Source organism: Anarrhichthys ocellatus, unplaced genomic scaffold (assembly GCF_004355925.1).
Source record: "Anarrhichthys ocellatus isolate YVR2014 unplaced genomic scaffold, GSC_Weel_1.0 scaffold40, whole genome shotgun sequence".
NCBI lineage: Eukaryota > Metazoa > Chordata > Actinopteri > Perciformes > Anarhichadidae > Anarrhichthys > Anarrhichthys ocellatus.
This window is the reverse complement of record NW_022280070.1, coordinates 1805424-1832957: the sequence shown is the minus strand read 5'-3', so window position 1 is coordinate 1832957 and position 27534 is coordinate 1805424. Positions and strand designations below refer to the sequence as shown.

Below are 27534 nucleotides of genomic sequence, written 5' to 3'. Positions count from 1 at the left end.
AATACTGCAATTACATTTAGCTGTTCTGTACTTAAGAAAACATTTTGAACGCAGGACTTCTACTTGTTACAGAGCAGTATTGCTGCGTTTACTGAAGTATAAGATATGTGTAAAGTCTTCTTCCACCACTGATAGAGTGACTTACACATATTTAACATTGGCATTAATTTGCTAATTTAGCGTTACAATTTGCAACCAACTCCACGTGTAGCTTCAACACACGACAGAAACATTGATCATTGGTCATGTCTTCACCTTCTCCCATACGTTGAGAACCAAACAATGTGGCGGTTGGCGCACGCCACCTAGCGTTAACTGTATCCACGTGTGTTCATATCGGGTCATATTCGCATAACACTGTATCTTCAGCATTAACGAACATGGTAGCGAGAGCGCGCATTCCGCACGCAGCTCCAACATCGATGTCGAGAGGCGTGTCGACCCACGCGCAGAAGAAAAGGGTGAGGGGCGGAGGTTTTCTACGGAAAAGGAAGGAAAGTTTGATCATCAGTCACTCACCGACAGCTTCAGCTCAGCCGTGCGCGTTCACGCCCCAGATTTGGAGATGTCGGTGCCGTCTCCGCGCGCATGCTGGCAGAGAGAAAAGTATTTTGTCTCCTAAAAGAAATCCAACGTTAAGGAAAAAATGTTTCGGTAAGTAATCAATTGTTTTGGTGCTTCATTCAAATCAAAAGTGTTGGTGGTTTAACTTTAGAAATGTTCAGCAGACGTTTAGTAAAACACCGTTTGCGTTACTGCGCGCGCGCCTGTCTGTGTTCATTTTGACACTGAGGGAGAATAGGGAACGTGGCGAGATATAACATTAAGTTGTACACGATTTTATTCATTATCTGTGTTGTTTATCTCCGCCACATTGCACATCTCTCAACAGGGACGTTCTAATATTCAGCACTTCATCAGGGTTTTTTATGTCAAATGTGACTCTGCAATGCACAGAAACTCTAGCTTTCAGATAAATGTAGTGGAGTGTACCTTAATAGCTCATCATATGTTTGTTTTTTTGTAAAATCTTGCTGTGAAAAGTTATTAAAGCGGTTAGTCAGATAAATGTAGTGGCGTAAATACTACAATATTTCCCCTCAAATGTTGTGAAGAAGAACTATAAAGTAGCAGAAAATGGACACACTCAAGGAAAAAGCAGTGAGTAAATGTGCTTAGTTACTTTCCACAACTTCACTACATGTGGTAAAGACTACCAGTGTGATCTCAATCAGCATTGAGGCTTAGACTTTAGGGGAAATGTTCCCCTAAAAAAAGTCCTTTTCTGTGTACTAAAATACCTCCATTTGCCTTTGTAAGAGTTTTATTTTAGCAGAGGGATTTCTAGAAAAGAAAAGAGAGTCAGAGAGGCTTTAGGCAGCATAGAGACGGGATAAAGCTCTGTATGATACGGTGAGTGTAACACAAATTAATCTGATTAAAGAATTACAGCATTCCATGGCAGAATCTCACATAATCATCCGGGAAAAAAAATGCAGATTTACAATGTTGTAATGTTGAAAGGTCAGCTGCCCTGTGTTTCTCTCTCTCTCTCTCTGCTTTATAAATGTTATGCCTAAACACAAATCGATTATCCTCGACTTTACCTAAAGAGCTGTCTGGTTAGCCAATGACAGCTTTCCTCCAGAGAGTTTACTCACATCCCACGTGGGTGATCAGGTGGGGCAGGACGGGTTAATGATTGACGAGACTGAGCAGAGGGCAGGTACACTTTACACTCTCACAGAGAGGCTAAATGTGGGAACATGCCACCTAAATTTAACTGCAGATAATCCAAAAAGTACTTCAGCCGGGACTGAAAACATCAGATGGTAAGAGGTCAAAGGTCTTGAGAGTTTTGTTCCGGAGTTTATTTCTTCGTTTGAGGGTTCAGATGTGTGTGTGTACTGCTGGCAAATCAAAGGGAGGAGAAACAGGAAATCGTCACACAGATTTTTAAGTTTTTGTTATGTGGCTGGTTGTTAAAGATCAATAGAATCAATATAGTGTTTGTTGTTGATTGTGGTTTCCCCGAATCCGATTTAGCAAAATAAAAAGTCTCTGTACAGCAAACGTACTGTTCTCATTATGGTGTGTGAAGTGCAAACAAAGAACAGGTGCACTTCAGGGTTTTGTGTCGGCTCCTCAGATAAAGATCAGCTTTATGTGAGTTGAAGGTGTGCCACATTTAGAAACAGTCAAAACACTGCTGATTGCACTGTATTATCCTCTCCATTGGCTCAGAGGTGCATTGTGTTTGGAAATCAGGGAAATGTCTTTCAGAAATGTTCTCAAGTACGGTAATAGTTTCACTCTTCTCTGGTTTGACGTCGCCCAATCAGACTGAAACCACCAATTACTCTCCTCGACAGATGAGCGGCCATCCATAATCGAGCTTGGACAATCAGCCGACCCTGATTAGGACTTTCTTCCTTTTCAACGAGTTGCTGCCGCTGCAGCCGCGGTGGGAGCCGGAGTCGCCATGGAGACAGTGGTAATCGTGGCCATTGGGGTGTTGGCCACCATTTTCCTGGCCTCCTTCGTCGCCCTGGTGGTGGTGTGCAGACACCGCTACTGCCACCCTCACCACCTGCTGTACCCTTTCGACTCCAAGTCAGTGAATCAATACAAGGCCTCTTAAATCTGTATCAGTGTTTCAACTTCCATCAGAATATAAGCTCCTAAAATTTAGTTCAAAGTATAAAATATTGGTTATTTTGGTCTTAGTTTACCTGTCAAATTTCCTGCACAGCTGTTTGATTGTGTACGATAAGGGTTAGTATTCCAATAGTTTAGCATTACTTTTTAAAAAGTAGTTTTGTGGAGGTACTTCTCAACCTCAGTTGGACTTCATTTACCTCAACAATTTATATCTTTTTGATGTGTTTTCCGTTGCCTTTCCATCCCATTGATGAGCTTTACACTGTGATTAGTTACTATATGTACAACCAAAGGTTTCTAGTTTTGTTTTCGTGTATTGTTTTAAATTGTTCTGAATAAAAGGTCAAAAATCATCTTAATTGATTTCCACAACCTACCAGGAAAAACATTTGCCATATTGGAGCCCAATTCATTCCCCCACATCCCACCAAATGTGTATATGTACTCTGCTGCCTCCAAATTCACAATGAGTACAGCAGACTACACAGGACGCATCCATTGTGAGCAGAGACACAGGACCCCTTTAGACTACAGCGCAACAACTGAACCTACCGCCACTAAAAACTGGCTTTACTGGTGCAATCAATCAATCAATTCACCGCAGCCAATCTAAATGTAATGGAACTGTGGCTTTCTGGCTGGTAATCCAGCCGTGCTTCCTCTGCTTTCCCTGTTCTGTTTTATAGACCCACAGTGGATCTGATTGGAGCCATGGAGACCCAGAGTGAGCAGTCGGAGCTGGAGCTGGATGACGTGGTCATCACCAACCCTCACATTGAGGCCATCTTGGAGAACGAGGACTGGATAGAGGACGCCTCGTACGTCTTACTGGTGCCACAATAGCATGAGTTTAAAGTTTACAATTTTTTGATACTTTGTACTTCTAATCCACTACATTTTAGAGGGGGAAAATAGTACTCTTAATTGCACTACATTTATTTAATAACTAATATTAATTTGAGCATTCAGATTAATAGTACAAAATATAATCCACAAGTAAAATATGGTGTATTATTCGAGGTTAAGATCAGACTATTTATCCCCAGGGGAGAAATTCACAACCCAGCAGTGTATAAGCATTGAGATAAAGTAATTAAGTAATGCAAATTAGTCCCACCTTTAACAGCTGTAACATTAAAGCAATGTACACAATAATGCATTAATTAATATAATACAATGTAGAGAATCTGGATAATTTATTGTGAAATTGGACATTCAGCATAACAAGTGTTTTAACTTTTGGTACCTAAATTATATTTCCATTCTAATAATTTTGTACTTTTTCTCAACATTTTGATTGCGAGACATTTACTCTTAAAGTATTTCTACACTTTAGTATTGCTACTCAGATATCTCGGTACTTCTTCTTACTAATTCTGTGATTCATTTCTCCACAGTGGATTGGTCTCTCACTGCATCTCAATCCTGAAGGTAACTGAATTTATTACTAGTGCCTTTCCTCCATCTTTGGTCTATATTCTTATCCACTGATTCCGACGCGTATTACTTCCACACACACAGATCTGCCACACTTTGACCGAAAAGCTGGTTGCCATGACAATGGGTTCAGGGGCAAAAGTCAAAGCACCGGCCAGCCTCAGTGACATCATCAGTGTGGCCAAACGCATCGGCCCCAGGTACGGTATAAGATCCAGACGCAGCTCTCACCGACACATTACTGACTCAGTCTAACCTGCTCCTGCACGTCCTCACTGTCCCGCCTCCTCGCAGGGTGGACGACGTGGTCAGGTCCATGTACCCTCCTCTGGATCCAATCCTCCTGGATGCCAGGTAATCACACTTGTTGTCCCATCATTTTAAGGGAGCTTTTTTTTTGTATGACTCTGATAGCTTAATCTAAAGAGCCTCGACTCTGATTGATCTCAATAGACCCTTTTTTATGCTTCATTTTAAACGCTTTTTGGGGAATAAGTGCTTTAAATCGAATCCTTTTGTCCTTTCCTTTCTCCTCAGGGCCACCGCTCTCCTCCTTTCAGTCAGCCACCTGGTGCTGGTCACCCGCAACGCCTGTCACATGTCTGGCAGTATGGACTGGATCGACCAGTCGCTCAACGCGGCCGAAGATCACATGGTGGTTTTGCGCGAGGCGGCGCTGGCCTCGGAACCGGATCGAAGCATGCCTGGAGCTGACGCACAGAGAGAACAGGCCATCTAGACATTTAAAAAAAAAAAGATACCAACACAAAATACAATATGTCCATGTTATCCATGTGCTTCTGTACTCAGTTGACACTTAAAAAGCACATATTCTGCAAGACAGTGTTGGAAAAAGCACGCCTACCAAACTTATCATCCAGTCCAAATTAACAAGGACTCTGAATGCTGTGCTGATGGATGCAGGGACTTGACTCCGTCCCTCATTTTCACTTCTCGCATAAAAAAAGAAACCTTGGAAATTGTTTCTTTATCATATTCTTACCAAAAAGTGCTTAAATTGACTCTGCATTCACTACAGCTACATAGTAAGTAGATGTCACACATTCAGATACAGGTGAGGTTTGTATGTGTGTAACCTGCAGCAGATCTAGACTTGGTCTGTTCAAAGTGCCTGTGAGGGAGAGGTCTTGGAAATCTTTTTTCTCGTGTGCGCCATCACCCAGCGGTGGGCCTAAATCCAATCTCGCTAGCACTGCACCAGTCACATGGAGGCTTAGTCAGCTAATCCATTCTGAGGAAAATAACATCCAGTTAGCCAGTGAACCCAAAGGGGTTCCAGCTCAGTGGACCCATGGAAGACTAACCGGACTTATTTACAATTTGTGGGGTCAGCGTGACTTGTGAATGTGCTAAAACATCCCTCAGATACTCTTACGCCGTTAGAAATAGCCGGCCTGTGAGTTGAAACCAGTTTTAGCCACGTCAGCAGCAGAGTAAGAGTTTTTTTCCTGTTGAGTAATTCCCTTTTGTCCCATTGCTGCATCGTATTATGATAAATTGAGGCTGTTATCGATGGAGAAGCACCACTTTGGTCTACACTGAAGTATGTCAACAGCTACTCGATGGATTAGCACAAACATTTGGACAGACATTCATGGTTCCCAGAGGATGAATCCCATTGACTTTGGTGATCCCCTGCCCTTTCCTGAAGTGCCATCAGCAGCTCCACCATTGGGATTGAGTGTCTCAACAACCTTTGCCTTAAAAATCAGCAGATATTCATTTACCCCTTTGTACATTGTGTTTAGTGCTAATTTGCATATGTTAGCATGCTGACACACTAAACTAACATGGTTAACTTAAACATCAGCATTTTAGTGTTGTCAATGTGAGCATGTTAGCATGCTGATGTTAGCGTTTACATCAAGTACAGCCTCATAGGGCTGCTTGCGCAGTTGTAGAAGTCTTGTTCTTCCCCGGTATGATTTTCTGACAGTCAGCAGTGGACAGTGAGTCAAGAAACACTTGTTCTTTAATTCTGACAACAAAAACGTTTTTAGAAAAAGCTTAAACTATAAAATCAACAGTAGCTTCTGTTTCTATCTACATTCGTCCAGTAATAAGGATATTACACATATCAAAGTATCAAGACATTTTAAGTGCATCACCATCAGCAGAAATATTGAGCGTTCACACGATAGAGATACAGTATGTCGTTGTGTATTACCGTGTTATGTGAGGCTGTTTGGAACAGCGTGTTGATTGAGGAGCAGAATGAGCGTGTTGTTTTGGGCCAGAGGAATGTTATTGGAGCATGTCTACCTGCTCTCTCATGCATAGCTAATAGTGAATCCCCAAGGAGTCCTAATAAGGCATTAGCTTACCCACAGCCACAATGAACACATGGGCTTAAGCTGCAATACACATGGCACGAACCTTTGTACACACAAGGCAGGCAGACAAATGAACACATCAGTATGACACACGACTGTAAAATACACATCAGACTACGGAGTCAAACACTAGTTTTAAGGTTTTGGTGACAATCGGGAGGCGAATCGGCGGTTTTAAAAATCTGTTAACTGAAATTCAGCAAAAACGGTAGCTTTGAGCATGCAGAGATGTTTTAATGTAAAGGCATCAATAGAGGAGGAAAACTAGAAAGTTTAGCCTTTTATTTTTTCTTGTTTACATTGTTTTTTTTAGCATTGAACCTTTTTTATGCACTCCTTTGTTTTCTCACCCGTATCCCAGTTTGTTACTGATGTCCTTCCTTCACTCCCACACGCCTTTTTCTTTTTATCTTTCACTGATTTGTACAGATACAATTTAATAGGAAAATGTGTTTGGGTACAGAGAAATCCATGTCTGATAAAGAGTTCACACACTCATACTAGTTTGACATCAATAAAAGTGAATTTCTTTGCTCTTTTTATTACTTTGTAAGCAGTCCTTTGTGCAGCAGCATGGTGCTGATGCCCCCCTGCCATCTTCCCTTCTCAGTGGAGGAGGAAGTCCCAGCTTTCAGAGCGCCAGTCAGCCTCCATTTGTTTTCGCTGTCTAGCAAAGCAGCCCTTTGCTTTTCTTCAGATCAATTTGCTTCCAGTCTGGGAGGGAAGCATATTCATCTCTCTTCATTTCCAAAATAGTCTGAAACATAAAATTGTAGAGATTTATTTACAGAGGAAACAATGTGAAAATCAATTCATATAATTAAATATAAATGTTAATGTTTCGACTTCCTCTCAGGATTCATCATCAGATTATAAAACAGAGCAGAGGTCTTCAACAGGGGGTCCGCGACCCCTAGGGGGTCCGCGGAGGTACTGCAGGGGGTCTGCGAAATCTTTGGTTGATTAGACAATTTTAAAAAAATAAAAAAAATCCTAACATGAATCTGTCCATTATTTTAATAGTTCAGTATTGCATGAAAGATAACAGGTATGTTTATGCATGGCAGTGGCACTAGTAGGCCAGATTTGTTTAAAATAAAAACGTCAATTTGAATAGCTTGTATGCACGATTATCATGCAATTGACAGACAATGTTGATATTTGCATCAGTTGACAAGCTATGTTTCTAAATGGCAGTGGCACGGCCTCCCTACTCACTGTACCTTGCACATGTTTAAAATAAAAACATGAATATATGAACCTGTATTATTTGAATAGCTTAGTATTGAATGCACAATAAAGAGGTATTCACGGCACTAGGCCCAGTTTAATATAAAACAATGTTATACAATATATATAGTAGGGGGTCCCTGCTCTATCTCTCTATCAGTTTGGGGGTCCTTGGCCTGAAACACGTTGAAGACCCCTGCATTAGAGCATTCATTTCCATTTGCAAAATACGGCGAACACTGCGGCCTGCTGGTTGAAAGACATCACTGCATACTGCTCCGTCAGTTTACCTGAAAGTCTTGATCAGACAGGTAGACTTCCAGGCGCTGGGGGTCCACTCCTTCAGGTAATGGGCTCCGCAGCAGCTCCTCCAGAGGGTACTGGGTCTTCATGAGCTGGGCCAGGGCGTCCTGCACCAAGGTCAGCTTCACCCGCCCCGCATCGCCCTGACACATACATCAAACACACCCATGGTAAGAGAGAGATTCAGCTATGACCGCCAACATTAGGCTGTATTAATATCTAGACCTCAAAAATTAGAAGCAGCAGATGTATAGATATCACTGCATGGTATTCGGACCTGTGTGTGGGGTCCCAGGCTCTTCTCCCAGCGGGGGAACACGTTAGTAAAAGTGAGAGGTTCTAACCCCTCAAATATGAGGTAGGCCTGCAGTGGGCGTCTTGGGTTCATCTCTGGGAGACAGAAACAAGCCATAAAAATGTGTTAAACACGTCGACAAACCTAGTAACCCTTTCATTTCCTGACAAGCATCTTCCTCCTACCTTTGCAGTACTGCAGTGCCGTCTGCATGGCACACCTCCTCTCGTCATGCCAGCAGCTCCAGGCCGAAGCCGAGCTCTCTGTCTGGTCAGGCTGACCCCTCTGCCACAGGTAGACCTCCAGACGGTTGTCAAACAGGAACAAGGCTGGCGGACAAACAACAAACATTGGTGATATAATAAATAACAAAGTGGACATTAGATTTAATGACCTTGATGTTTCTCTTGGGAGGTTGACAAGATACAGAGTTGTATGAGTTGAGTGTGCTCTCACCCGGCTGTGGAACAGAGTACAGACTCTCCTGGACAAACGGTGCTGCCATCACGAGTCCCGCCAGCCGCGATGGACTCTGCAGCTCTTCGGCCTGGAAACTCCCAGAGGAGGCGCTCATGTGGAAGAGACGAGGTGTGAAGTTATACTTTCCTGGATCTGACAGAAGATATTTTTTAACTGTGATTTTAAAGTTTACAGAGCGGAAAGAAATATATCCTGAGTTGAAAGGAGCTGTTTTACTACCTTGCAGCATGCAGTCGTAGGCCTTCCTGTCCATCTGCCCCAGGGCTGTCCAGAAGTCTGCAGGCTCTGAGCCTTCCTCCACTACCTGCACCGTCACCGGGCTGCCTTTGCTGAGACCCAGCTCTGGTGGACACCTAATACGTAACACATACAATTCACAAGCTGGAAAATTATTTCAACCTTCAATGCTAAAAAAAAAACGGACCGTTTGAAAGCCCACCCAGTGAATGTGACTCACATTTGAGTGATATGCTCCACTGCCCTCTTGCTGACCACTCTGGAGCTGCTATGAGCTTTACAGCCAGTCCAGAGATACAGCACTCCCTGCTGGCTATTGAGCAGGACAACAGAGCCCCTGGATCTCAGACCTGCACAGCAGCAATCCACCTCTAACAGAGAGCCTTCCTCTGGGAGCTCACCTCGCACACAGAACAGATGCCACTCTGCCACGACAAACAGATAAGGTTTATTTTTAATCAAATGACAAAACAAGGAGAATGGACACAGGGAAGACAGAAATATGCCCTTACTGTACTGTACCTGCATTAGTGCAGGCCTCCTCTCGCTTTCCCTTGTGAATGACCAGGCCTCCCTGGAAAAGCTGCAGAAAACAGGGAGGTTCCTTTCCCTGAGGTACCACCACCTTCAGAAACAACATGACAAACACACAGGCTGTAAACAAAAACAGTCCTGCTGGAAATGAAGATGTCAGCATATAGTTCAGACTTCTCTAACTCAATATAAGCCTTAAGATGTCTCCACTTTATTATAGTAAAAGTATAAATAGAAGCTCCATATTTGTACACAGAGTAAAGAATGGTTCCCTTTAACTTAATGTTGTATTAATCTCTCCACAGTGCTGTGACAGCGCTAAAGAAAGTTGTGGCTCCACTTTATTATTCTGGCCTCTTTGTGTTTCTTTAAACCAATCACAATCGTTTTGGGCAGCGCTAAGCACTGGACGCAGCAACTCTGCCCTTTCCAAAAAAGAGGAGGCTGAAATAGATGTCCAATGGCCGACTTATACCCACAGTCTACATGACAGTGAGTCACACTACTGTTGCATTAACCTAGAAGAAATATTTTAGTTTTTAAGGTGGTTCTGCTGTTCAGTCCACTTCTGGTATGGAACCTTTAAAAGGCAATAATAAATAATAATGAATTCATATTATTTAACATGAATACAATATTTAACATTAATAAAACATCCCTCATTATTATTAACATTTGCATCTGTCAAACTGTAACATATGTTGAGCACATGCACTGTGTATTTTGCTTGTAACTCCTTAAAATGCATTTTGTCAGCAAACTACAGTCATCAGGTATTCAATTAATAAGCACATTATGTTTCTATCAAAAATGTGGTGAAACAAAAGTATAAACCCTCACCAAAGGACCTTGCCGAGGACCTTACCTGCGAGTCTTCATGGTTGTTCATCCCAATGGACAGGAAAGCAGCGGTGTCCCGCCCGCTGACACTGGAGTGACGGCCCCGCCACAGGAAGAAGGCTGTGTTTTCCTTTTGACCGGGACTACACTCATCAGGGCTGTTTGTCTCATCTACAGCAGAGAAAATCTATTTATATATCAAATCAAATTACACTGACTGAAACAGCAGAATAAGACACAATGAAGAGTGTGACGGTAGGGTATCATGGGATGATGATGTCACTGACCAACAGTGTTGATGCTGTACGTCCAGCGGATGACGTAGGAGTCTCCTTCGTGAAGCTGTCCGGTGCTCTCCACAGGAATTTCGCAGTCATCAAACTCCTGGACATGCCAAGTGTCCACAGCAACTGTTTTCAGCTCCATCTGACATCCTTCCTCCAGCGTGATGACCCCGTGCCCGCGCTGGACGTCAACCCCAGCCAACACGTTATGGACCAAGCCGTCCCCTCCCAGAGACTGACCCGACACCAGAGCCTTGGCGTCACAGGCACTTAGAACGCCTGAAGGTGGAGACATCGCCTGGGAAGACAGAACGGGGGCGGGCTGCGGAGAGTTGGAAGTTAAAAGCTAAAAAGGGATTCTTTAAAATCACTGTTATCTTCCTGGTATCAGTCAACAATTCACTTATAAATGTTACACTGTGGGATGAACCTGTGTCTCCTTGCTCACTGCAACAGCTCCCTCCATGCCTCCTTTCCCACCTGTCCACTCCAGGAACTTCTCCCTGAACAGAGCCGTCTCGTTGTGCTCTGAGACACAACCGAACAACGCCCAGCTGGGACGACCCTCTCCCTTCCTGAGGCCAGAGTTAAAGACTTAGTCCAGGAAGGGAACCCATTTTCAAGGAGTATAATGACAGTATAGTGCAGCAAATATACACTTTAGAGGCTTAAACCTTAATAGACAGTAGAAATCATTACTAACTCACATTTACCTGCCTCTTCAGTATTTATAGTACTAGTATTTCTGCACATTTAGGTGCATTCTACGGCTTTGGAGTTTATAGAGAATAAATATGGCTGTATACACTATATGGCCAAAGCTATGTGGACATGCCTGACCTCAACCCCATCCAACACCTTTGGGGTGAACGTGGAACATGACTACGAGCCAGAGGCCTCATCACCCAGCATCGGTGTTGGACCTCACTAATGCTCCAATGTGGCTGAACGGGAGCAAATCCCCCTGCAGCCTGTTACTGAAATCTTCACAGAAGAGTGGAGGCTGTTATACCAGCAGATTAATGCAGATGGTTTTGGAATGACATGTTCAACAGGTTTCTGTCCACTTGAATTGAATTTCTAAACAACTGTCTTTTGCCAGCTGCAGCATATACAGTAGCATGGACTTACAACGGCATGCCATGTGGACACAGTGCTGTATGCTGTTTTGTGTGGCAGTGTGGAATTACAATGCATTTGCTTTGGTTTTAGAGACCATTAGGGTGTGGCTGCAGTAATGCTGTATGCTCACTGTGTAGTACATACTCACAGCTGTACTCCACTGTTTCTGTAACGTGTTCCGATATTGATATGCTGTGTATTTTTCGCCGTGAAGTACGAACTAAAAGCTTTACCGCCTGCAGTGTGAACTTACTGCGGTGTGTTCGGGTTGCACTGCGTGGGATCCAGTGGATTGACTCGACAGTTGCTGTAGTCGTAAGCTCCGACCCACACTTGGTGAGTCAGCTGGAGAGCAACGTTCGTCCTGCTGAGGGAAACATCCTGTCCATGCCACAGGTACACCTCACTGCCGAAATCAAAAACCAGGGTCTGCACACACACACGTACAGTAGGTTCATCGATTTGAAACTGAGACGTGATCTATCTGACATGAGCTATTAAAACTGACATAATGTCTGACACAAAACAAATTGGCAACAACACATTATCAACAGCAAGAATGATGGAGCAAACAGGAGAATCAAGAGGAGACCTCAGTGGAGCCCAGCAGGGAGATACTGGGGGTGGAGGCCCAGCACTGTTCATGAGGCACCAGTCTGTTCTCCACCAGCCTGTACACACAGTTGGACTCCACCACACCACACTCATAGAGCTCATCCTCCTCTTCTGCACCGGCTCCTGTGGAGAAAGCAAACAAATCTTTCATCTCATTTTTTTTAATGTATGTTGGCTTTTCCATAGCAACACGGGTTGATAGATTCTTATTATATTGATTCATTTATAATCTGCCCTTTACAATTTAATGATACACAGTAATCCTAAAACGATCTATTCAGCAGACGTTATGACCACTAACCTCTGTATTGTCTCCTTCCTCCTAGAAGCCTCCAGAAGTCTGCAGCCACGCTGCTGTCACAGTTTAGCCCCTCCTCCAGACGGACCACCTGAGAGGCCCGACAGCCGAGATCCTGATGACTCTGGATGGATGATGCCAGCTCAGAGGCCTGAAAAACAATTATGATCAGTTTCTAATACGACGGCAGAACAGGCGTACGGAATCAAGTAATAAACCAGGTGCTGCACCAAATTCTGTGGCCCATCAGATGCTGCGAGTTACAGTATTTTTGTTTTATTACAACTGCAAATTTTACTATCAAACTGTATTTTGATAGCAGCTGTTACCAAAAAGAGGTCCCCTTATAGTATTTAGTTTGAGTCAAACAGCTGAAATTCTTAATGAAGTCGCATAATTTAACACCTGGAAAGTTCAAAGTGAATTTACGAACCCAACAATTCAATTTTACTTGTGGCAAATGTTCTGCAAAATGTTATAATCTTTCATTTGAAACTTTAAACCTCCAACATGGCAAAATGATCATTAAGTAACTGAACTGAAAGTAATCAAAACATACATATTAAGCTGTAGATTATGTAACCTGAGAGCAGAAAGCATTACAAAGCATCTATACTGCCAATGTTACCTCCAGAAACTGTTAATATATTTTACTGCATGCAGATGTTGTTGTCCAGCACATAAAGTGATGTTTTACAACGTTGGATAATAAGGTTTTCAAGTGAAGCCTTTTTACACATTTTCACCAAATTCACATTTTATGGCACGCAATGCCTTATACACCTATTGCACCGTGGCATCCTGTACATTTATGCTGACAACATACTGTGTTGATCCCCGGCGTATACAATAAAAACAGTCCTCGGTTGTACCTTGGCTTTCTCTTGTTCATTGGCAAACTCTGCGCTCCACAGGAAGCAATGCTCCGGAGTGACCAGCAGGAAGCAGTCCCCACTGTTCAGCGACTGCACTGACGGCTCCACCAGACGCACCTGGACATGCCGCCTTCCTGTCACCACAAGCACTAGTTAATACAAAAACCTCAACACACAGATGTCATTATAAGCACACACAAGAGGAAACAAATATTTTCTGACCTTTGACGTGAATGAGCATCAGGCTGCTGAAGGGAGGAGAGGACTTGGTAGAATCTGAGGAACAGATAAAGTCTTCTGATGCGGAAAGATGTGAATCTGCCACCGAGGAGTTCTTGGACTCTGTCGGGAGGGAAAATTCAAGATCAAGCAGAAGCCGAATAAGGAGGACAAAGTCAAGACAAAGACATAGTCCCACTCACTCTTCTCTGCTTGGGAGCTCTCCTCAGCAGCTGTGTTGTTGACTGTCTCTCCCATGTAGTCCTGCCTGATGTCTTCCCGAGCAGCGAGAGCCCTCAGAGGGTTTCTGGAGCCCTGAGTCCGACGGGACGGACGCACGGACCGCCTGTGCTCTGCTCCTGATGAGGTCAGTCTGCACCGCACACACATGACAAATACAGCTTCACACAGACAGTACAGGTAGTCTCCATGAGTATCCACAACAATATTATTTACTGTAACTAATAGCTAATGATGTGTTACTACTGCTGTGAAAGGAAGCATAAAGCCGCACAGAGTAAACTTTGGTCTTTAGTGCACAACAGAGTGATTTTGCCCTTAATCGAAGAAATTAAATTTAGTGCCATCAATAACTTTTGAGACAGTTACGAGATTTGAGAGAGCTGCAGAAGTGTGCTAACCCTGCTGGGACTCACCAGCAGATGGCTGTATTACATGCTCAGAGGCAGAGAATTCACAACAAAGACCAGAGTTGGAATCGATGGATTCAGCACACAAACCACATCGATATCAAATTGAAAAAAGGTAGTACGTATTGTATTGGCCGGGCTATAAAATACAATCATTTTGGTGTATTTAAAAGGGCAACAATGAATCCGAAAACTTAGACACGACCTCCAGTAAAAACATGAGTTTTTTTTCGGTTTTAAGGCGTTTCAGAATTAATTACATAAAAACAACATGAAGAACCACGACAAATGTTACCACTTAAAATGTCTAGTGTATCCCTCTTAAATTAATTTATATAAATAAATAATATTCTAAATTGAATATTGTCAATATAACTATTATCATGGGGAAGATTCTACTTTTTTCTTTATCAGTTTATTTATGGCTTAAAAAGTTAAATTTTTAGGACCATTTCTTGGGATTTTTATGCATTTCAGCCCTGATGTCTGTCAGTGAACTATACAGTAGATTACGGTATTATTATTACAAATATAGATGTGGTGCAATTTATCTTCCTGAAATAAAGATCACTTCCACACCTGTCAGAGGCCATAGCATAGTATAGATTATTGCTCAGATAGATACAATATGTGGTAAAAACCAGGCTCACATGGGTGCGTTGGTTTGGCAGAGGACACTCAGGTCCTGCTCACTCTCTGCAGCAGCAACGTCTCCACAGGGTTGGGGGGCGCAGGCCGAGGGAGGCGACCGATCTCTGTAGGAACCAGCATCGAACGCGTTTGATTCACCCACAGGCGTCTCCGCCCTCACTTCAAGTGGGGCCACTGAGAGCGGGGAGCTCTGTGGAGCTGCAGGGGGATGGGACAGGAAGTATGAAATAAAATACTCAAGACTTTAACAACTTATATCAGAGAGGCTTTACATGACCTTACCTTCAAACTCAACCAGAGACTGCATGAGGATTTCTGTTAAGCAAATAAGAGTAAACAGTTTAGAGAGAAACAAACAATAAAAAACTGAGTTTTTATTTATATCTAATGCAGCTCTAACCTTCATATGAGCATGTTGGAGCTTCAGAGGAGAGTTCCTCGTTAGGAGAGATGTCATTTCTGTCCGATTCTGGAGATCCTAACGGAAACAGAGGGCACGAGTCAGAGACACAAACCTCCTGAGGTGAAGATAAGAGATATAATGAGAGTAGAGAAAACCAGAACAAGTAAACTCACCTCTCTTGTTCATACATGCGGTCTCCTGCGTCTTACTTTCCTGCTCTGTATTAATTTCCTCAACTTCGTCCATCTCATCGTCAATCCTCTATAAAGTCATAAAAACAGACGTGTTCATGTAGGAAACAGATGAGCTCGTAGGTGGATTAAAACGGGAAAGAGAGATGTAGCTCTGTGTCACCTTCTGTCTCCACTGAGGCACAATCTGGTCTTTGGTAGAAGAGGAGACTTCTTGTGCCTCAAAGGACAGACTTGTCTGAAGATTAAGTAACAACAGAATACATGGATGAGTAAGCAACAGGTGAGTTCTTTAGTGTTGACAAAACTCCAGCTTGGTTCTTTTTCTTTCTTTTGTCTTTCTCAAACGTTGTTTCCAATTGTTAAAATTAAAATTAGGAAGGTTGGATATGGACATATGACAGAAAAAAGTTTTGTGTAAGAGAACAAAAAAAGAATATAATCAACAGAAACTGATACGTGAGAGCTGCGATGTGTCTTTCAGAAGGAGGATCATTTTCAAACAAAAAAAAAAACACTCCGCAGGTGACAGAGTACACTCGTTATCGAGAGTGAAACTTCACACATCATCTGCATGTGAGACTGTGCGACGGAAAAAACTTTTCACTGCATACAAAACACTGCAAATCAAAAAGCGACTATGAGCCAGCCATGCAGGGACTCAAACAATTACCTGATTGAAACACATGATATATTGGTGTGTACTGCTAGAATAGACAGAGGCAAAGACGGGTTCCTGGGAGAGAAGAGAAAGGGGTAGGCTAAAGCTATTGTAAAATTAGTGATTCATACAATCTTCATAATAGGGATTTAGATGGATCTATGCATTTCAAAGTATTAGTGGAAAACGTACCCAGCACTGAGTGTTGACACCCTCCCCATGAAGGTTTTCTGTCTCTTCCTGCAGAAGTAAAAAAAGATATCACCGTGAAACTTATCCAGCTGTTAAATTACATGAGGACAGTTGTTTTTTTGTCATACAAGCTTTCTGAAACGTTACATTTAAATATACAAATGAGGCATTATCTTATGCTAGCTTTTGGTGAATTTAGGAGAAATCTACACAAGTAGTAACAAACACCAAAACAACTATTTTGGATGTTTTCTTTCCACTAGTCTGCAAGAAGACATTTTGACGTTGTGGAAGCAAAATAGCCCATAATCTTAAAAATTTATCATTGTTTTTGCCTGGTGGTGCCCTTAACACACACACACACACACACACACACACACACACACACACACACACAGTACATGTACACACACATGTCACCGCGGTGCAGCTGAGTTCATAAGGTCATAAAAGGGTCAACATTTGACCACCAGAATCAAATCAGTCTGTTTACATTCCACATAATGCTCTGAGACAGTCAAACCCCTCTCAGTACAAGAACACTAGATATTCCCCAGTAACTCTAATCTGATCTCAAGACATTTAGCACCTACCAAATCCAGAGTGCAGTTGCTAAGAGATGCTATATCTGGTTTCACTGGAATGACAAATGCACCGATCTAACCACTGGCCTCTTCTCATTCTGGATTTCAAACGGAGTGAACCCAACAACCTCAAAACTAATTTCAACAAAGCCCGTGGTTGCTTTCCCCAAGAATTTAGACCAAAACACTACAAGATCTGTGGATTTAACCAGTTTAAAGAATAGTTTTAAGTCAAAGTGTAATTTTCTTGATACCTGTCGAGTGGACTGCCTTATGCTTTCCTGAAAACAAAGTGTTACTGAATCGTGCCACCCTGTGGATCTCTCTCACTCTTTCATTCATTCATTCATTCAGGCAACTGTGACTGCACCAACATGACATGTTTCAGGTTTCTCTTTTGTCATGACTTGACATGACAGCAGCCTGTGTTTTATACAGCCAGCAAGGTGACAGGATGTTTGCTTACAGCGAATGTTTGGGTATATAATCTGAAATAGAATTCAAAGCAGAAAATAAAATGGGGATTTCAGACCACATCAAATTACACTATATTGATGTTTTTCAGAAGTGTGAGGATAAAGATGCAAAGATATACATATTTAAAGATACAATCCAAGTGCTGTCCTTTACACCGTCTTATCTTTGACTGAGGTGCTTTGGAGATCAATGACTACGAATTTTAATATGAAAAATGTGCAGAGGAGCTAGCAGCATTTTGACTCCCGGAATAGTGCACGACAGTCTTCCTCGGCTGTAAGTGTAAGTGAGGGTAGAGCAGTAGCTTCCTGTAGCTGATAAAGCTTGATTACTGTGGCCGCTGGAAAGCGAACTAAATGAACACATCTATACTATATATTCTATATCACCTCTGGATTCGTTTGACAACCCAAATATTTAGTTTAGGAAGATTTAAGTGAGTAAATCAAACTGAAAGCTTAAAAGTGAAATTAGACTGTATCTGTCTCTGCTGACAGTCTAGTTTGGAGCCAGTGGGTTTGAAAGGATTAGAGATGATGGAGGGCCAAACTCTTTCCCCTTTACAGACAAGAAGCAGAGCAGCTGTTGATTCTGCAGCTGTGATTTGGTCCTCTGAGATCATCGCTGCACATACTGAAGATATCACAGACCTTTTGCAGTAACAGTGTGACATATCTTTGTTTCTCACCTTACTTCTGCTGGTGTTGGTTGACTCCTGCAGTTTAACGGTGCCATCTACCAGTGTGACCTGGACATGTCCTGTGGCTGTTGTTTCTTCATTCATCCTCCTCGCACTGTCTTCGTCATTCGGCTGTCTTTTGGACACAACAAATATACAGAATATAAGCCAAAGAACATTTCTAAATGCTACCCAAAAACTGTATTTCAGTTCAATTGGCATCCTAAAACTGCTGAGAGCCGTCCCTAATACATGAAGCAGTCGATGTTCTCCCCAAATTTCTTCTTTTTTTTGGTTATAATGAGACATGCATCACTCACTGAACTCTCACAGTCGTATCTGAGCTGTGATCCGCAGAGGAAAGCAGCTGTCCCGGCAGCTTTGTCTGGCAGGGCCTCTCCTCCTGAGGAGTGTCCTGCTCCGACATGGCTCTTATCGGTGTACAGGCAATGGTTTCCCTCCTGGTTCGAGTCCTCTGCCTCCAGGGAGTGGCAGCCAGTGAGCCTCCCTCCCCACCTGAAGCTTCTCCTCTCTTCCTCCGTGGTGCTGCAGACATTTCCTGCAGCTCTGCGCTCTCCCTACTCCCATGCATCCCTGCTTCTACACAGCCTTCGCCATTCTGTTCATGGCTGGAAGGTGCATCAGTGTGACCACTCTCCTTCCTGCTCCACTCTGAGCCTCCGGAGGAGCTCTTCTTCAGGATTCCTCTCAAGACTGGCTCATGGTCGTGGTGCTGTAGGCCCTGCCGGGTAGAGCCAGTGGGGTCAGCAGGCACAGGACCAGTGTCAGGTCTTGGCTGGGAAAAGTGTATCTCACTGGGTTTCAGGTTGACAGACGAGGCCTGCTGTCTGTCGGACAGACGACGGGACAAACAGAAGGCGGGAAGCTGTACAGGGCCTTTTTGGAGCTGAGCAGAGACCAAAGGGTGAGACATACAGTAGGTATCGATCATTTTCAAAATGTACTTGATTTAGAAACATGCTTTATAGTCAGAGATGATGTATATTTAATCTTAAAAGCCTTCACTGTCTCCTCTAAAAGCACTTTCTCTCGTGTTCTTTCTTCGTTTCGGTTTTAGTATTGACCGTCTTTTATTGTTACTTTTGTATAAAACACAGATTTTTGGCTTGTCTACTCACCAGGCCGACCTCCTCCACAGTGATGGGCTGAGTGCGGTACCGAGCCCCCTTCTGCCTCCGTCTCTCTGGGGGCCCGTCAGCGGGGTCGCCCCCCTCCCTCCCCGGCTGGGAGAGTTTGTTGAACAGGGCCAGCTTCTCACTCATGGTCAGCTTGCAGCTCTCATCGCCATCCTCCACCGACTCCGCCTGCAAGGACTGGGACTCCACTGGTGGTGCTGGTTTGGGGGTGCTGCAGAGAAACATGAACACACGTTATATAAAAGAGGCTTATGATCACAAAATAAAAGCAAAACTAATAATGAATTGATCTTGCTAGATCTTGTGTGCTCAGGCACACTGTTGCACTGGATGACGTGCTCCTTTATCAACATGAACAGGGTAGTTTATCATGAGTCAATCCCACATACACCGTACTGCTGCCGGAGAGCACTAAATGTGTACTGAAGCTCAAATCTCCCTCCATGTGGCCACTAGGCTCGCCCACCTGATTGCCACGATTTCCTCACAGGTGATTGGCTGAGTAAGAAATCGATGTTCGTTTCCCCGACGCACTCTGCGCTCGTGACAGACGCTCCCCGAGCGAGGCTTTAGGTAGGCCGAGGCCTCTGGCGGGGCAGACTTCTCCAGCTCCTACGGAGGAGGCGGGGAAACATGTTAATATCAGCACATGACATTTTGACCGTCGCATTTGGTCCTTTTAGCATCTCCAATCGACAGCCTTCACCTGCTAAATAAGTAATAAGGGAGACCACAAAAATGGCAGTAAAAACTCTCCTCTCCTGATGTCTCCTGTTCTATTTGTATGGACGGATGGCGGGAGGGGAGGTGGGTTGGATTAGCTGGTTAATAAAGCAGCTTGCTGTAAGGTGGAGCGTGTTGGCTACATGGATAGAATGCCAGCCCAACCGGTCACAGTGTAACCAGAGCTCTGCCGGCTTCAGTTACCTCCCCGCCTGCCTCCACAGAGGAGCAGGCTAATTATATACACCGCTGCTATGGTTGTTAATGGTAATACAGTGTCTGGCACATTTACACCTGGTGCTTCATGACAAAGTGTGCAGGAGGTGAAAAGGAATGGAGATTGGAAAAAAACAGTGTTTCATCTTCTGTGCAGAGACAAGAACTGTGTTTTTCACACTGTAAATTTAGTCTTTCTTTTGATAAGTACAAACAGACACACCGTAGCATAAACAGTGCACCTGTTTAACCATTCATATCTCTCAACATGAGCAGGTTGTGTTCTGCGTGCTCAGCGCTGACTCGCCATGCGTCTCAAACCGTAAGGCGAGTAGCCGAGATGACTGTCCTTGATGGACGGAGCTTTCTCTGGCTGTTCAATACATTTCTCGATAACTTATCACCAGTTCATAATAGTAGCTTTTGATGTAGTATGGGGCATCTGTCATTATTAGATGAATTTGAGTTTGCAGTTGGCAGCAGATCTAGTTAGACGAGTTCATCGCAGCTTAATTGTCATGAGTAAACTTTCAGAAAGCCTTAAATTATTCAGCTGTGACTGTGCGTGGACGGACGTCTCCATCACTTCAGATGGAGAAGCAGGGAAACGCCTCGGATGGATCGTATTTAGAAGCGGGCAACAGACAGCACATAACATAAGAGAGAAGAAGCAGGTCATGAGCAGCAGCAAGGATCCCATTTCAGTGCAGAGACGGACATAGACTCACTTTAAACAAAGACATCTTGGCTGCCACACTCATTTTGGCTCTGTCGTCTGTTTTCACATCAGCTGTGAGAAGACAAACGGCATTAATCACTGTGTCATTAACAGTTCATGAATCATCACACATTTCAGACACCATCTAATTTAAGGAAGGTGCTGGAGATCAAACAGGCCTCAATCGGTTAGTTTGTGATTTTCTGTGATAAACTGACCCTTTAAAACACCAAAGTCAAACAACAACACAAACAAAATAAGTGATCGAGGCGGCTGTAGACGAGCAGCTCCCTTGTTCTGTGAGGAAAAATTACTGTTTTTGACAAAGGTGGCTTTAAAGAGAGAGTAGACATTGGCAGGTAAACTTTTCTAAATACAGCCTGCACTTCTTCTTTTAGGTGTTTAAAAACTACATTTTGCTGCCGCCCCCGGCAGCACATTGCTTTGCTGCTTCTCCCAGCTGGGGGAGCGCCAATGTCCATCTGCCGAAGGTAATAATAAACTGACTAAAGATAACTACCTCATATAAAACCACTTTAAAAAAAAAAATCAGAACTAGCCCTTTAACTTGTGTTGTATTTGTAGAGTGAATACACTGTAAAGTGAATGGCAGACAACATAAGGCCTGAAATGAGTCCAAATAGCAAGAAAGTCTAGATTGTCTGCTTGTGTCTGTAGTTGTGGTGTAAATTCTCTGCGAGTCAATCTTAAAGACTTGCTTGTAATCTTTTTATGGTTTATGGGGGGGAGACTGACTGAGCAGTGCTCCACCGCTCACATGGTTTTGTGAGACATAAATCTGTCATCACAGAGGAGTTTAAACATTGTGGGCCTTAAAATATAACCCGATTCATTTTATGAGCTGTTATATGGCTTTGTGGAGGCAACTGTGCAAGTTGGATGCACTCTAAATATTTGTTTTGTAAGACGCGTGTGATGAAAATGTCTTTTTTTAAATGGTGTTTATGATCCTTCTGTTGCCCCTTAATATCCCACTGAAGACTTTAACTTTTTTCCCTCCTGCCATCATTGTGTTTACATCATGTTGTGTCAGTGGTGGCCATTATTGTGCCGCTGTGACCTTCTCCCTCTCTGTGTCACCGTTCACACGGCCAGCGTAGCAGCGTAACAGACAAAAGCTGTTTGTCTCTGAACACAATAACAAACTGTGTGATTAAAGCCAGGCGGGAACGCAGCTTTACCTTTACGGTTCTCCTCTTCCTCTGCGTCCAACTGCCTAGAAGAGGGAAAAGAGGCACAACATGAAGTCACCAGGTGAAACACAAACAGGTTGGTGATGTGGAGCTGAATCTCCGGCTCCTGTGCGTTCTTCTTTCAGATCCGCGCAGCAAGCTTTACAATACATGTCTTTGTGCTTCAGTATGCAGCTCCGAACAATCAAGATACTGTGTCATATTTGCATGCTCGGTAAAGAAACACTGTGGAGGTCATGACGGAGGACAAACACATGCAAACCACACCACCCGTGGGCATTTATGTAAAAGGTGCTGCACTTTGATATCTGCTCTTTGCTAATAAAAATGCAGTCAAACACAAACCGTCAGCAATTTGAAAGCCTTGGAAGTTACCAGATGTAAGTGGTTCTGGAAACTAGTCATACACTACTTTAAAAACATGTCAGCAAAACGCTGCAAACAGCATCTTCTTTGGCAAAACCCAAACCACGTGCCTCATCTTGCACCACAGCACACAGTCCCTACCCGCTGCTCTCCTCCATCTCATCGGCTGTGATCGGCTGTGTCCTGAAGCGTTCGCTTGTCTTGCGACCACCACCTGACCCACCGTGGAGGTACCGCCGGGAGCGTCGGCGGCCCCCCTCAGAGCCCGGCTTCACAGCCAGATCCAGAGAGGACGTGGCTTGCCCAGCATCAGGGCAACTAGTATCCACACAAACGGAGCAGGAGGAGGGAGGGGAAGAAGATGTTGAGGCGAGAACAAATACAGCCACAGAGGTACAGAGGGCTGACAGTGAGACTGGATCACACACATGCAGGTGACCCTACACTTTATCGGGCTGCGCTCCGCTCCCCGTCTGCTGCAGAAGAGCACTTCTCAACTGGCCCACCGACACTCGAGTGTGGAGCTGCGGGGCATCGAGTCCTACAGGGACGAGGTGCCCCTCCCCACTCAGCATGCTGGCAGAGTCCGGGGAACCCTGCCTGGAGGGGGCGGGAGTGCGGGGAAGGAAGTGAGGATGCAGGTGTGGCCAATGTAGGGGTGAGGAACTCTCTCGGGGGGGAAAAAACTCAATCTTGAACCTTTCGATCAAGAGCAGCAAAAAAAAGTGTGCAGCTCCAATCATGAAAGGTGCAACGTTGTACCTTTTTTTTTCTGACACTAAAGAGGTTAGCAGTCTCTAGTTCCTCTGAGGAAAAGCACCCAGACCACATGATGGGAAAAGTGTCAGACCGGAAGCGTACCAATCAACTGCAGAAGAAGAATCAGACTGGCTTTATCGTTCCCTGCTGGGACCCACTGATTTAGATCGCTCGGTTTGAATTAGTAACAAAGGTTGCAGAGCAACTGGTGAAGTCAAGGCTCTGGAGCTGCTCAAAGGTTGCGGGTAAGAAGCAGACCAAGTTCAAAAACTGGTAGTATAACTTCCTGGGATTTACATTGTGAACTTCAGAAAAGTTGTAAATACATCCTGAATACTATAATCTCTCAAGTCTAAAATCAAGACTTATTTGGCCTCTAATTGTATCCAGGTCTGTGTGAAGCTGTTCAGTAGCAGTGACTAAAACAAAGGGAGGAGGATCAGACTCTTTTAATGCTTCTGAAGAAGAAGAAGAAAGCCATCATCTTGTGTGCATTTTCTACACAGTATACAGTTTTCTCTCTGGTTATACTACCATTCTCCTCAGTGGTGATATTTATATGACGCCGTTACCAAAATATTTACTATCCGTTGTGTTATTTTAGGACGACACCTACAGTTTGCATTGATGTCAAGGTGGAAAAGGTTGAAGCAGGTGAAAGGTGTCATCGGGGGTTAGGAAGTAGGCATGTTGCTTTATTGGTGTTTGGACAAATTAAGCCCAGGAGACACCTGCTCTCCTCCACATTTAGGCTCGAGAAAACATAAAGACACAAACACTTTGCTGCATCCACACAACGCAAAACCTCTTTGGTTATTTACATATTTACATTCACATATATGATTTTTAATAAAACAACATTTGGGGATTTTATGAAAACATTAGCCCTGCGTGAAGGCTGTGTAATGTTTGCATTACTCACTCAATGGAGTCACCCTTCACTGCAGACATGACTCACCTTCTCAAGTGGTTGGACTCTGCAGGACCCTCCAATCCATTTGTAACTCCTCGCGTCCTGCCGTTCACTCTCTCACTGAGGCCATCTGAGTTCAAAGTCCCTCTGTGGGCTTCGTTCGCTGGGTCGTGCCCCTCCTTCCCATCCCTCCTCACCCACTTGGAAGGTAGCTCCTCCATGTTGCCAAAGCGTTCGGCCAGCTCTCGCCTCCTCTCGGCTTTATAGCGAGCGATCCGCTCCGACCTGGGCTCCAGGACTGGGTTCTCCGTGGCGTCCATGTCCCTCGGGAGGATTTAGTCGATTATCTGCTCCTCGAACAATTGCAAAGCATTTAGGAACAGAAATCAGACGGGTTGTTCTTTCTCCACTTTTCAGCTAAGTCAATACACGAGAGCCTCCGGTAAAATTCAGATTCCATTGGACCTAAAGACTGTCTTAGCTGAATGTCCACCAATCAGAGGTTGAAGAACAATCTGTTCCTTGACGGGTGAGACATTGCTCCCGAAAGAGGAGTAAGCAAACAAAAAATAGGTCAGAGGCTAACTCAGACAGAGACTCACCACTCACGTGCCCTTCAGCAGTCTGTACACGTCTTCCTAGAGAGGTTCATGACTGAGGCTTCATTATAAATTAACTAATTTCTCTAAAAGTGCATCCTCTTGCTAGAGACCATGTAAGATGACCTGCGCCCGCTTGCAGTGCCATGCAGGGATCTCCCCTTGCACTGAAACTCAACACCTCCGCTCCACTCTGGGTCTGGGCCTCGATGTCACCGAGGATTCAGGCTTGCTGGTCTTCTCCACAACACTGACTGTAACCTCTTGTTCAAATGTTATCAAACAAGGTGCAATGAATCCCTGATTGGCTATGGATTAAAATTATTTTATGACCTATCTAAATTATGCGCATGTTCCCAGGCAACGTGCTGACAAAGATGAGCCAATAAAAACTCCCAGTTGGCTACATCGTGGTTGCCTGGAGGTGAATAAACAACACTAACAACGCTTGAGGCTGTAAGCCACATATAAATAGCACAGATATGACACGATTTGCATTTAAAGACAGCAGCTAACCATCAGATAGGTTCACAAATGAGCGACTATGAGCGCTGAAACTGTGGATGTCAGCATTCCTGATGCAGGAAGCACAATGGAGCGAGGACAAAGCGACGTGAGCCACCGACTTAGTAAAGCAGATATATCTGCAGCAGGGCTGAATGGCTCTGGTGACAGTACAGCTCACAAAGTAAAAGATGCAAGTTTATTTTAGCATGTTTGCTGCTTCTCTTAGACTGCTGGACAGAAATACAGAGTGACTATAGTGCGATGACATAGCCTGCACAACTACTGGTCAGGTCTGCCTTTTATTAACGAAGCCATCTTGAATAAACTGAAGGCCACATTTGCAGACATTGTCAGCAGGAGATTGACTGATCCCTTCACAAGATAACAAGCTCAAAGATGTGTGTTCCATGTGTCTGTGTTGCCACTTCAAAACATGCGTACATGTGCTTTGAACCAGATTTGGAGAACTCGGAGTGAGCAAGCCACGAGCATCCCCGGTGCCCCTGACGCCACACTCCTTTATGTTTTTTGCCGGCAGAACACAAGAAAGTGGCCACTCTTGTTTAAAGAGCAAAAAGTCACGTGACAAGCTGCAGGATTGCCGATTGGAGGGGGGGGGAAATGCCATAGAGGCTCAACAGGGATCATTGGCTTCTAATCCAGCGACACTAGCTCTGAAATAAAGCCTGTGGATGAGCACACAGGTCCCATTCTCTACCTACTCGGACAGGGAAACTTCCACAATGGTTTGATATTCTAATGAAAATATCAAGAGGGTTAAGCAAAAGCCAATTAGTGTCAAGCTAAGGGTATGAATCCAAATCTTCTACACAGTTTAACAGATGAATTCCTCAAACACTCCCAATAGCACTTTCAACCTTACCGGATATATATATGTTACATGCTGACAGACTGGTTTTACTCAAAGTGCAGACAGCAGCAGCAGAGTAAACCTGATTAAAAGGCGAGCCAGGAATAAGCCTCCGACCAATTACACCTGTCCTGGCTGGTCTACCTGCATGAAGCATGAGGAATTCTCAGAGACCTTTCCTTCATACATCCACTATGCGAGTGTTCAGCAGCAAAAGTCGTGACTCTGGATGTGTTCATGTAGATATTGCATTGACCTTTGGCCTGATCCCTACATTAAAAGGCATGTGGCTGCAGGTCAAAGAGTACCAGCTTTCTCCTCATGTAACCACCCTAATCCACTTGTTAGCTCCCAGCGGGATGTAGCACATTAACAGCTGCTCTGATGGCAGTTTTAACATTTCAGATAAACATTTTATTCATTTGTCTAACTAATAGCTACCCAGAGTGTCAAAACTCCTAATATTTAAAATGGATTGTGAAAAAAATAGATGAACATTGAAATCACCAGACGCATAGAGTAACATACATTCATACATGTTTGGACTATCAAAGTACTTTTAAATTGAAATATGTTATAGTAATTCATAGAGAACAAAAATAAAGTATTCTGACAAAAGGCAAAGACCATAATTGAGTCAGTTGGGGAATAATGAGAGAAGGCTAACACACAAACAGGTGTTAAGATTAACTGTTCTTGCCGTTTCGTTCGTGCGTAAATTGCGCGTAAAACATGTTCCAAGCATATTTTAGACAATACTACACACAACTTTTAACACAAGGCTTGCAAAGTGACCGGACACCAGAAGCTCCATGACCACCGTACTACCCACACTTCAGCAGGTTCTGACAGAACAAACACCAACAGTGATGACAAATTCAGAACTTGGTCCTAGCTGGCGCCTGGCTACATTTTCGACTGTAAATTCGTTATTAGAGACAACGGGGGTAGAATGGAGAACTTACATGAACCACGCGCCGTGTGAACCGGGGCATGAGTGGTGCCGCTGCCCTTCCTCAGACCGGCGGTCCCTCCCCACTGGCCCCCTTCAACCGGACTGTCGCTCCAAATGTAGTCACACTCGCAGCTGCGGAGGGCTCGCCGTATCGAGGGGGAGAGTATAAATAGAAGGACAAACCCCGGGACGTCCCCGCCACCGTCCAGGAAGCAGCCGTAAATATGGCAACCAAAGACGCAGCTCTCCTAGAGCTGTGGTCGC

At 44.0% G+C, this 27534-nt stretch overlaps 2 protein-coding genes across 8 annotated transcripts; one reads left to right on the top strand and one right to left on the bottom strand.

The window, feature by feature from the left end:
• Nucleotides 1-514: 514 nt before the first annotated feature.
• Nucleotides 515-6994, top strand: tmem98 (transmembrane protein 98). Of its 2 annotated transcripts, none has more exons than XM_031867927.1 (7): nucleotides 515-654; nucleotides 2373-2613; nucleotides 3348-3479; nucleotides 4059-4092; nucleotides 4183-4298; nucleotides 4393-4452; nucleotides 4636-6994. In XM_031867927.1, the coding sequence occupies exons 2-7, from the start codon at nucleotides 2483-2485 to the stop codon at nucleotides 4835-4837; spliced, it is 675 nt and encodes a 224-aa protein (XP_031723787.1). In that variant the 5' UTR covers nucleotides 515-654; nucleotides 2373-2482; the 3' UTR covers nucleotides 4838-6994. The 2 variants fall into 2 exon arrangements, with proteins under 2 accessions (XP_031723787.1, XP_031723786.1); XM_031867926.1 differs by lacking the exon at nucleotides 515-654 and adding an exon at nucleotides 831-1832.
• Nucleotides 6074-27534, bottom strand: svilc (supervillin c). Of its 6 annotated transcripts, none has more exons than XM_031867918.1 (34): nucleotides 27281-27531; nucleotides 24384-24685; nucleotides 23111-23266; nucleotides 22808-22984; nucleotides 22289-22323; nucleotides 21097-21158; nucleotides 19896-20041; nucleotides 19412-19640; nucleotides 18593-19179; nucleotides 18282-18408; nucleotides 16533-16580; nucleotides 16353-16415; nucleotides 15843-15917; nucleotides 15662-15749; nucleotides 15486-15563; nucleotides 15368-15400; nucleotides 15085-15283; nucleotides 13988-14157; nucleotides 13788-13907; nucleotides 13563-13699; nucleotides 12694-12841; nucleotides 12370-12515; nucleotides 12031-12206; nucleotides 11086-11230; nucleotides 10659-10977; nucleotides 10397-10542; nucleotides 9520-9622; nucleotides 9218-9422; nucleotides 8980-9113; nucleotides 8737-8892; nucleotides 8466-8609; nucleotides 8263-8375; nucleotides 7973-8128; nucleotides 6074-7209 (listed from the first exon to the last, which is right to left on the bottom strand). In XM_031867918.1, exons 2-34 carry the CDS (start codon nucleotides 24656-24658, stop codon nucleotides 7120-7122), a joined length of 4986 nt encoding a protein of 1661 aa, XP_031723778.1. In that variant the 5' UTR covers nucleotides 24659-24685; nucleotides 27281-27531; the 3' UTR covers nucleotides 6074-7119. The 6 variants fall into 6 exon arrangements, with proteins under 6 accessions (XP_031723778.1, XP_031723779.1, XP_031723781.1 ...); XM_031867919.1 differs by lacking the exon at nucleotides 27281-27531 and adding an exon at nucleotides 24941-27265; XM_031867921.1 differs by lacking the exon at nucleotides 16353-16415.

What these genes read in the sequence shown, in the direction of transcription:
- tmem98 (XM_031867927.1), top strand. Translation starts at nt 2,483, where the DNA reads ATGGAGACAGTGGTAATCGTGGCCATTGGGGTGTTGGCCACCATTTTC. An exon ending in ACTGCATCTCAATCCTGAAG is followed by an intron (nt 4,093 to 4,182) that starts GTAACTGAATTT and finishes CCACACACACAG; the next exon opens with ATCTGCCACACTTTGACCGA. An exon ending in GCCAAACGCATCGGCCCCAG is followed by an intron (nt 4,299 to 4,392) that starts GTACGGTATAAG and finishes GCCTCCTCGCAG; the next exon opens with GGTGGACGACGTGGTCAGGT.
- svilc (XM_031867918.1), bottom strand. Translation starts at nt 24,658, where the DNA reads ATGGACGCCACGGAGAACCCAGTCCTGGAGCCCAGGTCGGAGCGGATC. An exon ending in CCCTGCTGGGCTCCACTGAG is followed by an intron (nt 12,207 to 12,369) that starts GTCTCCTCTTGA and finishes GTGTGTGTGCAG; the next exon opens with ACCCTGGTTTTTGATTTCGG. An exon ending in TGCAACCCGAACACACCGCA is followed by an intron (nt 11,231 to 12,030) that starts GTAAGTTCACAC and finishes CTCTGGCCTCAG; the next exon opens with GAAGGGAGAGGGTCGTCCCA.